General features: G+C 30.2%; 1 protein-coding gene across 2 annotated transcripts in view; it reads left to right on the top strand.

Annotated features, from left to right (window-relative positions):
- The window catches only part of LOC106689509 (Collapsin Response Mediator Protein), a gene marked incomplete in the record, with an annotated part of 44,854 nt that overhangs the window by 17,746 nt on the left and 12,225 nt on the right, over positions 1–14,883 (top strand). For both annotated transcript variants that reach the window (XM_067047568.1, XM_014434492.3), the window contains 1 exon segment: positions 13,623–13,825. In XM_067047568.1, coding sequence (XP_066903669.1) covers positions 13,623–13,825 — 203 coding nt within the window.

Genomic DNA, 14,883 nt, shown 5'->3' with positions numbered 1-14,883 from the left:
CAAGTCAATTTGTTATCCCCATTAGTTAATTAGCCATTACTTAGCCACTAAAGTTGGTGTAAAACTAATGTTGCGATTAGCTTCAATTCTCAGTCATTTTATTGATCTAATGACAAAGTGTATACACACTGTGTTTCAGATTGTAGGATCATCCTAATTGTTCTAAACTATACATGGGTGAATCAAGTATATATGAGTATATACATGGACCAAAGTATTTAAAGGTAGGCAAGAAAAATCTTAAAACGATAGTCATTATTAAAGCTCAATGATAAGTTTTACAGATTGTTATATTGAACATAGGCACTGGTTCAGAGTTACAAAAAGTTCAACAAAAGAAGGATTGAGCTATGGAAGTGCTTAATCCATCACCACTTATCTTAGTTTCAGAAAAGTAAGTATAGGCTGGGAAACCCTAAAACACTCTTTTTATAGACTTGTGCCTCCCACCTTGTGACTCTTTTTTGTCCATACCCTTGAAAAAATCACTTGAAGGTGAATAATAAAGAAGTCTTGTTGCACATTGTGTTCTATTGGTTGATAAATCTCCCTCAAACTGTATGTGCAAGGAATAAACAAACTATCAAATTAAAGGGGAAAATGTGTAGATTATGCAAGTGACTACATTGAGAAATGCTGCTGAATAGTTCTGAATAAAATTAATCAATAAATATATAAAAATATTTTCAGTTTATATTTGATTCACCCTTTAATCAGAGAAAATGGTTAGTTAGATATTGAGATTTCCTATTACACCCAGGAAAAAGAGTGTTGGCCTAAGTTCCCATGGCTACACGATCTTCCTTGAAGTGTGGGTTCCTCTTCAAAGTAGAAAACAAACTGGTTTGTACAATATAGTATTAAGTTCAAAACTTTATATTCCTATTCATGCTAACATACATATATGAATATCACCACCACTGAATGGTTCTGTATTATGCTGCAGCAGTCGAATTTTGGTTGTTCAGCAATGCTCTAGTATCTGTTACATTATCCTATGAAAAATCTACCAATGTTTTATTCCAATCTAAAATCAACTAAGAGATGGTTGATGGTCAGCTTCTGTTCACCATATTTTTCTATGATAATCTGGTGATGAAGATCTGATCAGTGTTTAACTAGCCTCTTCAAAATCTCTCAGCAAATGAAACCAGTTTCACAAATAAGACTTCGTAAGCAATTTTCATTTAGCTTGCACATTCCTTTTGATCTCCATTCTTGTGCTGAACCCATATTATGCCATAACCCCCAATCCTGTACTATCCCCTGCTATGTCCAGTTGAAAAGAATGAGCTCATACTTATAATAATAATTCTTCCCAAGCTTCTCGCCATAGTATTTCAATAGCTGCATGAACCTAGCCAGAAGCTTTGTTTTTTTAATTGAAGAGCATCCTCATCTCATATAGGCAGGTGGTTCAATGTCATCACTTCTGTGAGATGTGAATATTCCCTGGGCAGCTTGTTCCTTGGTGAGCCATTACCCCCTCATCATCGTAGGATTATAATTTTGAATGAAAAGTGTTTTATACTAATCACTGTATGAAGCACTTTTCATCTAACCAAGGTGATAAAGGCATTCTCTCCTTAAAACTGAGTTCTCTCGACTGCTGCTTTGAGTACTTTAAAGCATTCTTGTTTTTCATTGCTGTCTCAAGAAGTCCTTATCCTCACAGTAATTTATTCTTTGATACACATTAAAAATTTGTTGTTCAACTTTCTTTGAAAGAATCTGGTACAGATCTCCTTGTTCTAATTCTAGCTGTTTCAGTTATGGTCCATGTTCATATTTGTTCATCCATATGATCTAACATTCATAAGATTGGTTTCATGATGAGAGGTGTTCAGATGATTTTCTATTTCATTAAACAGAAATAGCCAGAGCTCCATTTAGTGTTTATGTTTATTGGTTTTTATTTATGATTAGTATGCTGAATATACATGCCTAAAATTTCTGGAATATTACTAGGTTATATTTACATAATTATAACCATGATGTTACTCCAAAGATACTTCTGTTTTATTAGTTAGTCATTTCATTTTTTTTACTTTTGCAAATGGATTTGTTTTGCACTTGCATGAGTAATTTTTTTTGTGTTTGTATATAGTATAATTTGATTGCTGCTGGAATAACTAAATAACTACTCTGGAGAATTAAGAAGAGATGAGAATTCAGTTGCAGCCTTTTAAAAGATGAAATTGTTTTTTTCTTTGTTTTTTTATGAAATCTTCATATCTTCTTTAATTCATCTTAATTTAAGGTAATTTAGTTGTTCTCAGATTTTTTTTTTCTCTTTTAAGTAGTTAGTAATATTTCTTAGTAGTTTTAAAACATAATATCCTTTTACTTATTTTTCTTTTATTAATCTTAAGTCCAAATATCATTGCTTATTAATTTTTTTCTCTGCATTTATGCATTTTTTTATTTTAATGATGTAATAACTCGAAAGGAGATTTTTTGAATTATAAATTTCACTGTCAAATATGCTAATATTGAAATAAATGATAATAATAAATGAAAAAGTAGATAGTTTCATGATCTTAATTTTTGCTTTTATTATACTTGTATGTATATAAATGAATAAAAATAACACATGCACACTGAAACATACAGATATCGTATGTTATATCTTAAATTCTTTTATAAATACTTAGATACAGCTATTTCCCAATAATGTTTATATTTTATAGTGTGATTGTACATTTTTTCATTCAAATTAGGAGGATGTATGATCTGATTCTAAAAGAATTTAAAAATGAAAGTATATACAGTAAACTCTCTCTTATCCACCATTTATAAACTGCATCTCTTATTTGATACCCTGTTATCAAAACTTTTTTATAAATATTTTTAATTAATTCTTTACCTGAGAATTTATGAATAACTTCTCAAGACAAAACAAATTTCTCTCTTTTTTGTTCATCACATTAGGAACTATAGAACACAACAATTTTGTGTCAGCTGAAAAAAATATTTTTTTTTTAGTTCTCTCTATACAAATTACTATTTTTTTTTTAAATTTTAATATTTAATTATTCTTGTAATGGTTAGATGAATATAAAACATAGTTAATATTACTTTCTTTTTATTCAATTAATTTTCACTTAAATGTATGTCAATTTATTTTTATAATCCTAAATCCAATTATTTAAAGCTGTTGTTAATATTTTTATTGTGGTTGACTATAGTAAATGCCCATTATTTGATGTTATTAGTAGTGAATATGTATGGTTTATATATTTATGAGGGGAACTACAATCTTTAAAATGTCATCTTTATCTATTTAATTAATTTGTTTAGTATCTTTGTACTATATTTCTACCTGAAAAACATGTTTAAACAATTAACTATTCAGTACAAAGAACATTTTTAGTAATTTTAAAAGACTTTACCTGTGAAAATTGTGTTTTTATATTTTGAATACTATTATGAAAAACATTCACTGATTTTATTAGTCAATCTCCTATTTGATTATTTTCAGATATAAAATGTTGGTTAATGCTTTTTTTTTTTTGTTGATCAGCTTATCTTTTATGTTATTATTTAACTACAGCTTTTATTTTTATTTTGTATCTGTATGTGTCAGTCAGTTTTTGATAACAGTTGTCGTTGAATCAATTAACATTTATTTCTTTTAATTAATGCAGCTAGACTATTATTCCAGGTATTAGTTTTTTGTGAAAACTAATTCTGGTTATTTAATTTATCCTTTTTTCATGTAAACTAAAAAGCATTAGATAAATAGTATATTTTCCTCATTTTTTTTCTTATTATCTGTTTCTGATTCTGAATTATTACTTCTATAAAATATTTTAATACTGTTATTAAAATTATTGTTGATATTCTTTTATAGCCATATTTTAAATCTGAATATGATTTAAAGAAAAAAAAATTTCCAAGTATAATGTATTTTTAATTGGCACTGATGCTTAGGGGAGCGGGTAAGTTAAAAATAGAAAACAATTTTTTGTTTTGTTTAATGTATTAGAACTGTTTCTCCACAATATACAGTAAATCATACTCTCTTACATCAATGGCAAGTATTAATTTTTAATTTTTGCAATTCCTTATTCCATATTTTAAATAATACCCATTTGAACATCAACAATTTTGTAAATTTGTACCAAAGAAAAAAAAAAGAAATGGAGAGGGGAGAATTTACGGGATAAAATGATTGAATACTTTTTTCTTTTTTTTTTTGTTGATGAACTCATAGAGATCTCTAACTATTTTTACTTTTACTATATCATTATCAAACCATAATAGATTCTTAAAAATTGATTGTGTTACAACAAACCTTTTATACTACAAAAGCTCATCTCTTGAAAAGGTACAGTTGTTTAATTGTCAGGAACTTAGATATCCAAGATTATTATGAAATTCAACAAATGTTGTACGAGGGCTGTCGAGAAAGTAACAGACGTTTTGAAATAAACAATTCACAAATTGAAAAACTCAAAGTTTATTATATACATTTTAAAGGTACACTCTTAACCTATTTTTCTGCATAATTCTCATTCAAATTGAGACATTTATGATACCGTGGCACAAGTTTTTCAAAACCCTCTCTAGAAATTTGCCATCTGCGATTTCAAACACTAGCTTACACCAGCATACAGTTCGGCGTCAGTATCAAAGCGTTGTTTCCCGAGCCATATTTTCATCACTGGGAATAGGTAGTAATCGCTTGGTGCCAAATCCGGGCTGTATGGTGGGTGTTCTAACAGCTCTTATCCAAAACCATCCAAGAGTGCCCGGGTGCGATTGACCATGTGGGGATGTGCGTTGTAAAAAAACAACACCTTGGTGCTAAGTTTTCCCCGATCCTTATTTTGTATGGTGCACCGTTACTTTCTTAGTGTTTCACAATACCTTTCTGAGTTAATTGTTGTTCCACGTTCCAGAAAATCAACAAGAAGCACTCCCTGGAAGTCTCAAAACACAGTAGCCATGACCTTTCTTGCTGACAGCATTTGCAAACACTTTCGTGGCTTCTTGGGAGAATGACATGTTTCACAGTTGACATGCTTCACCCAACTCTCGTTAACCCCTAACCTGGTTACGATACGATCCAGAACTGCATTACCATTTGTGCTGTATTCTTGGAGAAAGGTCAGTGCTGCAGCCAGTCTCTGTCTCTTATGTCTTCCGTTAGGATTTTCAGAACCCACCGAGCACAAAATTTGTGGTAACCAAGCTTCTCTACCACAATTTGATGCACCAAACTCCATGAAATTTGGGGAAAATGTTTCGACAGTTCTGTAATTGTGATCCGACGGTTTTCATGAATTTTGTCATTGATTTGCATTGCCAGGTCATCAGTCACAAGGTTAGGTCTACCACTGTGGTTCTCGGCGTGAGCACTGGTACGGCCATTTTTAAAATTAATGCACCATTGCCTCACTTGGCTTTCACTCATTATGCCTTGCCCTTAAGCATCACAAAGCTGATGATAAATTTTAATTGGCCTGTTGTCTTGAGCCAACAAAAACCGAATCGCTGACCGGACTTCACAAGTTGCGGGATTTTCCATTGCAGAGCACATTTTGACGACTCACAGAGAGTAAAATGAGGAACGCACAGTCCTCACACTACAACAGCTAGATGCGTACTGAATGTAGGAACGTTCGGACACCAAGATGGCTGCTCTACTCCCGCCCATTGCCACGATAGATCAAAACGTCTGTTACTTTCTGGACAGCCCTCGTATTTAACAACATCCAGAAAAAATGGATTTTTGAAAAAAAAAAAAATCAATTCAATGCTGTAAAACATTAACAGTTCATTCTCATGAGACTTATCAAATCCACATCTTTTGACTTTGAAGTAGCTTTTATATGAATCAAATTATTATGTAGTTGGCTCCAATTTTTTTGTTTATTATTAGTAAGCCCACCTATCATTATACAATAGTAAATGGTTCTAAATTTTTATATTTAAAGCAAATTTTAATCTTTGAAATATAAAATTCTCAAGTATTTTACTGTCCACATCCCCATACACCAAAATATTCATTGGCATGACTTAATGTGAAAAAATCCTAGCTCAAATTGAAAGTAATTTTTACAAGTTATACGAGGGTGGTCTAAAAACTTAAGGGATGAAGATGGCAGCACTCGTAAATAAATGCAAGTGAATTTTGTTGTTCATCTGTTGACAGTTATCTATCAAATTTTCAGTCATTTTGGATGCGCAATGTTTATGTAACAGTCGTTTGAATGAGTTGATGTGAGTGTTTTTGTGAAAATGGACAAAATCTACTATTGAGCTATCATTAAATATTTGTTTTTTAAAGGCAATATGCCTACGCAAATCAAAGATGAGTTGGATTCTGTGTATGGGGACTCTGCACCATCATCTACCACTGTGAAATTTCAGGCTGCTGAATTTAAATGTGGCTGTAAGAGCTTGGGAGACGAATGTTTGGGATATCCAAAAACTGTAAATACTGACGAAAACATCACCTAAGTTCACCAAATGGTGCTTGACGACCGCCAAATTAAAGAGAGATAGCAGAGCTTATGAACATGTCAAAAGAATATTTTTGTACCATATTAAATCAACATTAAGATATGAGAAAGCTGTTCGCACGTTGGGTACCACATTTGCTCACAGTAGACCAAAAATGTGTTCGAATGAACATTTCCAATGCTCTGTTGGCGCAGTTTAGGTGCTATAAATAAGAGTTTTGGTGCTGATTAATTACTGTAGATGAAACTTAGATACACCATTATACGCCTGAAACAAAAATACAGTCCAAACAGTAGACTGCAAAGGGGGAACCGGCTCCAAAAAAAGCAAAAATTGTTTTCTTGGCGGCGGATGTTATGGCGACTGTTTTTTGGAATAGTCATGGAGTTATTTTTATCAACTATCTTCAAAAAGGAAAAACCATTACTGGAGCATACTACATATCATTATTTGACAAGCTGAAGACAGGACTTGCGAAAGAATGGCCACATATGCAGAAAAAGAAAATCCTGTTTCACCAAGACAATGCACCGTCTCACACCTCAGCTGTTGCCATGGCAAAAATCCATGAATTATGGTTTAAACTGCTTGATCATCCGCCTTAATCACCAGATCTAGCCCCAAGCAACTTATTTTTGTTTCCTCATCAAAAATTTGTGCTTGGAGGACAGATATTTTTGTCAAATGAAGAGCCAATCACCTTTGTGAACAATTAATTTGCAGAGAAAAACGCTGAGTACTTTTTGAACGGGTTACAGAGATGGGAGAAGTGTGTAAGTTACAAGCAGACTATGTTGAAAAATAAAAAAAAAAATTTCAGAATAAATGTCTTGTATTTTTGTTAGGTCGGAAACTTTTCAGACCGCTCTCGTAAATGTTATTTTCAAAAAATGTAAGTTCGTAAAATTTTGAACTCCCCAATGGTTGTAAAAGCATCAAGAACTCATGTCTCCAGGGAATAGTAAAATCATTATTTCCAAATAAGGATTAATCATTAAATGATTATTTGATGAGAAAGACAATTATTACATATAGATAATGTACAACAATTAGAACTACTACTGTAGTAAGACAGTTGTAAGTACATGAAACACCAGTGAAGATACTGTCATGTTAAAGCCTGATTACTCAGTGACACTTAACCACCACGTTAGTTACTGTTGGATTCAATGCCGTTGTGATAGAATTTACTATTGTAATATTGTCACACTAGATCTGGTATGATAGTTGACATTACATAATATGGCAGTGAAACTAATGTCAGATTAAGGCTTATTCATACTGTGATACTTAACTAAGACTTCAAATGTCATCATGTGTACTATATGAAAGTTGCTGTCATAACAACTTTTACACTTGACTGTTTAAACTTAACTGAAATTAACTACTTGTCAAAATTATGAATTGTAAAAAAAATATTAGATAAAGTAATAATTTCAGGAATAATTAGTCTATCCATCCTGAAGTTTCTTCATTTCATCAAATAATCATTTAACAAATACGATTCAAATAAAATTTCAAAATAATTTGTTGGGTTTATTTACCGATTTATACTTTAAGTATTTAATATTGAAGTATAAATATAAATTGAAAAAATATTTAGTGGAGGCCCCACTCCACCCCAAAAGTAAAAAATTCAGGAATTTTTAATTTAAATACAATTAAGTTCTTGTCTCATAAAAGAAAAATAATGTCTTTATTTTCAATAAAGTTATCGTTAAAATAAATTAAAAAAGCCACGGCCATGGTCCCTCTCCCAATAAGGCTTAGTCATATACTTATAAATAACCAATAAAAAAATTGATAATGAGATCTCATTTGACCCAAAATAATGAGATTTAAATAATAACAAAATCTTGTTTCAGGCGGATTAATACAGGCTTTTCAAGGTAAAATTCTTGGTTAAAAATTAACTTTCAAACTAGTCAAAAACTTAAAGATACAAAAACCATCTTTATTAATGCAACATACAGTTTCCTCTTTTTGAATGGACAAAAGAAAAGAAATTGTTTTCCCTTAATTATAGGTAACAAAGAATTTATGATCTCAACTAACTTACATGAGCAAATAATATATCAATTTTTCAATTTACATTTTTTTAAAACTATTAACAAGAAAAAACTCACAAAAATTTTGATGATGATTAATAAATTTTTATTTTTTCCAACATTATCTAGTCATAAGAGCCAATTTGACAAGTTTGATGAGAAAGGTCCAAGCTTTATTTTCTCTCAATTGTTCTCTATTTTACAATTAAGAAATCTTATCATGATATTGATAATATATTAAAAAATTATTGTTTTGTATTCGAACAAAATTTTATTAGTACGATCAGAAAAATTCATTCCTAAAAATGTTAGTTTATAGTTGGAAGGAGGTGGGGTCAATATACTGCCTTACCCGCTCTCCCTGAATGTTACCTGTTAATTTTTAACCATAGACCTGCCTTTAAAAAGCTGCAATATTGTTCTGGCTGCTAAGTGTTGTAATATGTTCAATGTGACTAGTTCTTCCTGTATTTCTGTACTGTAGTTCTTCCTGTCCCCTATGGCAATGCAGTTGTGTTAGAGCTAGGAGCTTAGTGGTATATGAAAATCTGGCAGAGTTTTATGATCAGTTGCTTCTCTGGAAAAGGGCATACAAGCTGTTTCACATGTTCAGGTAGATCTCTGTGAGTTTTATGAAGTTGTTGCTTGAGCCATAAAAACCTTTATTTCAAATTTATGATGTTTGTATTTGGACTTGGGACAGATAAATTTTTCATCTCCATAATTTAGTTACACTTTGGAAACTTGTTTTTCTCTTGCAATCAAATGCTCTAAATTTAAGCCATTAGCCTTAATGACCAGCTGATGAGTTTTTATACTATTTTATATAATACTAGGAGATATACTATCTGTTGTACTGACATCTTGTTAATGTAACATGAGAATTTATAATAGCTCTCTGCTATCTTTCTATTAAATGATTTTCATGGAAACAAATTCAGTTTCTTTTGTATTTATAGCATGTTTGTTATCTAAGGAAAATTAAAATTTAAATGTGAGAAAAGATATCCTGCCAGTAAAATACTAAGTTTACTAATAGTAAATAATAATATTAAAATATTTAGTATTTGTTGTCTGATATTATACTTTCACTGCTTTTAGTATTGAAATATTTTTCCTTGATAATCCAATAGCTCTGACTTACTTTCAGAAATTTGAATAGATGCATTTAATGTAATTCACATTCCTTATTCTGAATCTGTCATATTACTTATTCTAAGTATATCTTTAGCTCGGAGCTGAAACAAGTTTGATACTATGTGTTAATAGAATATTAGATATTCGATAGTGGCTTTTTCTCTAAACAAAATTATTAAATAAAAATAACATATTGATCCTATTAAAGTTGAGGTAATAATAACCTATGATATTATGTTATATTTGTAATAGCAGAATTTACTTGTTAATATTTATTTTCTTCTCAATTTTTTTTTTTCATAGTCAGATTAGAAATAATTAATTTAATTTTCTTTCTCATGTAATCAGTTGCTCTAGTTCAGGAAAGTTTTATTTGAAACAAAGTATGTTCAGCAAAAAAATCAAATATTAATTTATAAATATACACCTGTTTGTCATCAATGGAATTTTAGTTCCATTGATTGTAGGTACCTCCTTAGCTTAGCAGCACCTTTTTATGCTTCATATAATTGTAGAAATCTCTTGTTTTAAAATTATGCTGCAAGTTATTGAGCTCACTTGTAGAATGTAGTATATATGTTTCATCTATTGTAAAAGCTTTTAGTAATTATCGGTTAGTTGGTAGGTTGAAGGTTAATTCTTAAAGAATCTAACTTATCCCTCTCTTCAACATTTGGCATTATTGAAAAAAATAAAATTGTATTGTATTTGATCATCAGCTGTCCTGTAATAGATGGAGCATTATCTTCGACAGTTTCATATAGTCTTACGAAATTTCAGATACATGCATAAAAATATTGTTTATAAGGTTCAATCCCTACATGTATTTGGCTCATTATGCATATCTTTGAAGTTATAATTTCAATATATTGAAATCAGTACTCACCAAATTAGTATTTAAATTTTATGCTTTATTTTCTACGTCTTTGTAAGCTTCTGTCTATGTTTATTTGATAAAATTTTGATATTTGCTAAGATAAGAAGATTTGGTTATATTTTATTATCTATCTTGTAGTTATTTAGGCCTTAGGCTTATAAAATGATTTTTCACTGTAAAACTGTTTATCAATTCTTTATTAGTCCACAATCCTATAATGGAAGATTTTTTTTCATTAAAAATCATAGTGGCCCCTTTTTGTCATGGATTTAAATTTGGTTCAAAAGTAAATATAGGTCAGTTCTAAATATTCATGCTTAGTACTAATTAATCATATTCTTTATGTATTCTTGGACATGTCCCTTTTGAGTAAATCTAAATTTAATGAAATTGGGTTTCATACCCTTTGATTAAAAAAAAAATCTTGGGAAGAGGAGACTTACGATAGTGGAATCAAGCAGTATTTAAAAAGCACCTGACGTTGGAAAATGGTGTGAAACTCGCCACTCTCACCCTTTGTGGTAACCGTACTTATCTGACCTATCAAACTGACAATTATAGCGAGTAGGTTGGTCGATGTATGACATGTCACTATCTTACAAGAGGAGATCATTACACAAAAAAAGCCATCCTTTCCGCCCAGACTCACCCCACTCAAACCCTTAGGGAGCGACAGTCATGTATCAAAGATATTAGCTTAAAACGGGAAGAGGAGACTTTAAGATTCTTTATCTCTCATGATAGCATATTATATTTTTCATGAGTGAATGAGTGAAAGTAAAATCTGATAATTGTCATAATTACCATAGAGACTTAAAACATTTTTTTTTCCTTTAGTTAATTATCAAATTCTTTTATATATTATATTTATCTATTATTTATGTCTATGTTTATGGTTATTTATTGTCTGCTAACATTGAAATTTAGAATTTTTTTTTATTTATTAAGCATTTAAGGGTAGTGCAACCATTTTAGGGCCTGAATATGATTTTTTTTTCATCATATTAATTTCATTATTTTAATTTTTTTCAGAAACCAGATTATTTTATGAAAATATTAAAACTCTATTTAGGAATCTTTGTTGATGATTTTTAGAATAACTTTAGTAGCAGAATCAATTTAATACTATCATTGTGATATAAGAATTTTAGAATTTGTTTGTTCAATTCTCAATGTTATTAATTACGTTTTTGTAAATCATCAATTATTCTTTCCTTCTGGTTTCTTTCCTTATGGCTATCTATGGATTGCTACTTATTTCTATATTTCAATAAGACTGTTACATCTATTATATTGGGTGAGATCTTCTTTTATTATACTTTGGTAGGAGTCAAGCTCATAATACTTTAGTCTAAGTCTTATGGACCCCCCCCCCATTTTGTTATTATTATAGTTAGGAATTTTAATTAAACAGATTTAAGACTTAAATAACTTATAAATGTATTTGATGCAACTTTAAACCAATTTGATGTCATGCAAAGTAACTCCAATTACAATGAATATGCTATAGCCAGTGTTATTAGAGAAACCAACAATCTAGGTATATAAAAAAGTGGTTAGAAGAAACCAAATATTGTAGATTATAAATACTAATGTTTTTAGTGATGGGATAATTAATTAAAATTACAAAGCTTAGCACCCTTTGAGGTTCAATGTTGATACAACCTAAGAGAGTTGTTTGTGTATTTCAAATCAAAGACCTCTGTAGAACCCATATTTGATTTTTTATTTCATATATTGATCACAATTTTCGAAATGCTGACTAACTGTTTACTACCAAGGAAATAACTGTATCTGTTTATGTTTCATGATAAAAAAAAAATTGTATAAGAAGATGGTTGAGGGAGTGATCATTGAATTTGAGAAGGTTTTGTAAATCATTCTCATTCTTGGCATACAATTTGATGTCATCCATGTAAAAGGAATGGGAAACCATGGTTTCTGTACTCAGATGATACCCTTTGTTTGATGACTTTGAGAAAACGCTTGAAGGGTTGATCATTGAACATAACCAAAGTATGGGCTCAAAGAGTCGCCTTGGAAAATTTCTCTATTTATTGTTAACTTTTTATTGGATAAGAGTGTTTTATTGCCAAGGATATTTTGTAATAATTACATTTAGGAATTTTAATTAAATAAATTCAGAACTAATTTACCTTATAAATAGATGTAATCATTCAAAGTAATTTCGATTACAATGAATATGCTATTGCCTGTGTTACTAGATAAGCCAGCAATAGACAGGTGTCTAAAAAAAAGTGGTAAACACCTAAAAAAACAAAACAAATATTATAGAATATACGTTTTTTAGTGATGGACTGATGAATAAAAATTATAATGCTTAGCACCCTTGGAGGTTCACTGTTGGTACAACCAAAGAGAGTTGTTTGTGTATTGCTAATCAAAGTCCTCTGTAGAAACCTTATTTGATTTTTTATTTCATATATTGATCCAAATTTTGAAAATGTTGATTAACTATTTACTGCAAAGGAAATATCTGTATCTATTTCTCTTTAATCATAAAAAAAAAAATGTTTATAAGGAGAGCATTGCCGAGGGGGTGGTCACAGAAGAAAAAACACAAATAAGTAAAACTTCAGTTAAAATAATTATAATACATTAATTACTTATTTGTGTTCTTTTCTCCACTGTCCATGCCCCAAACTGTCAACCTCTTGTAAATCTATGACCTATAATATCCAAACCATTTAGGGGTATCATTATTATTATAATTAATTTTCTTATTTTTTGCTAACTACATTAATTATTTTCTTGAATGAGCATTAATTCATTAAAATTGATAATTTTTATGAATGCTTAAATTGTTGACCTAGTCCTTTATATTCTATATCTCTGTAGCTTAAATTAATAGTTTATGATTTAACTAAACTAAAATGAATTTAATTTTTGTTTTTTCCATTTTCCTCTTATGTAGTTTTAATTTTGAGAAGCATTGCTTGAGTGATTATATTTCCTTTTGATTTATTTTGAAATAAATGAAGTGACCTAATCTATTGATTTTAAACTTTATATATGATATTACAGTCGCTTAATAAAATAAAAATAGTTTATATTTATATTTTTTTTAGGTTAAAGGTCCTGTGTATATTGATGGCCTAACAAGCAAAAGAGCTGCTGATATTTTAGCTCCTTATCGGGAAGAAAACAAAGTTATTGGTGCTGTAATGGCTTCTTCTTTGGGAATAGATATTATTTCATCTTCTTTTAGCACTGTCACTGATCCACCTCTGCGATCGCACTCATCTCTTCATCTGATTCAGTTGTTGGCAGAGTTAGTATTTTATTTTGTGACATCACTTTGATATTTTATTTAAATATGATATAAATTATTTATGCTCAAGCATTATAAAGAATTATAATTGTAACATGTAAAATCAAAGGGTGATAAAGATTTAGGAAAAATAGTTGGTTTTATAACAAATTTTAGTTATATTTTCCTCACCTACTTCTGTATCTTGATTTTGTTAAAAAAAAAAAGTATATCTCCTCTTTGTTTCCTTACCCTTCTTTAATTTTCGGCTACCACCTAATGGTAAAGTTGTCATCCAATGGTACTCCTATTTCTATTATATTTGCATATTTTTCTCCTTTATAGATAAGAAAAATATTGTGAGGAATGGTGTGATTAGTGATAATGGTCTGGTCCCAATATAAGTTGACCTCCCGTTTATCAATGATCGCTTGTGGGCTGTTTTTGTAATAAGGCCTAATTTCATTCAGAATTTTAAATTGTTGGCTAATTCTTGGTGGACAATGTTATTCATATCCCTTAGTAAAATTCCTTCCCAGCAAGCAATTTGCAGCTTGATATGATGTGCTGAATTGACTCTGAAGCTTTTCTACACAGCCAATTTGATTTCCTAATTACTTCTCCACATATACAGCATCTGTAGGTCTTGGTAACTATCACTTAGTCCCTAATGGGGAAAATAAATCCTGTTTCAGGAAACAGGGTCCCCCTGCGAAGTCACATTAGGGATTCACTCATATATACTCCTCCTTTCAACAAATTGGTAAAATCTTCCATGTAGTTCTTAAGATTTTCAAACAGTTCTTGATTTACTTCTGAGGAAGATTTGTATTTTGAAGGCCTAGTGCAGTGTATCCACTGTCTAATGCTACAAAAGTTGAGATGAATCTTGATGACAAGTTGACTTGAAAGTCATTGTCCTCCTACTTTTCTTGAAAGGTACATTTTTATCACAGGAGATTTCAGTTAAGGTTCCCTGAAATTTACCAATTGTACTCTTAGATGAGAATCTCGTGCATTTAAATCTGTATTGATCAGTATCAAAATACCAAATGTATAATATAATGCTGGTATATATA

The sequence above is a fragment of the Halyomorpha halys genome, unplaced genomic scaffold (assembly GCF_000696795.3).
Source record: "Halyomorpha halys isolate HHAL.00 unplaced genomic scaffold, Hhal_1.1 Scaffold1384.1, whole genome shotgun sequence".
Classification (NCBI taxonomy): Eukaryota; Metazoa; Arthropoda; class Insecta; order Hemiptera; family Pentatomidae; genus Halyomorpha; species Halyomorpha halys.
This window is presented reverse-complemented; position numbering and strand designations above follow the sequence as displayed.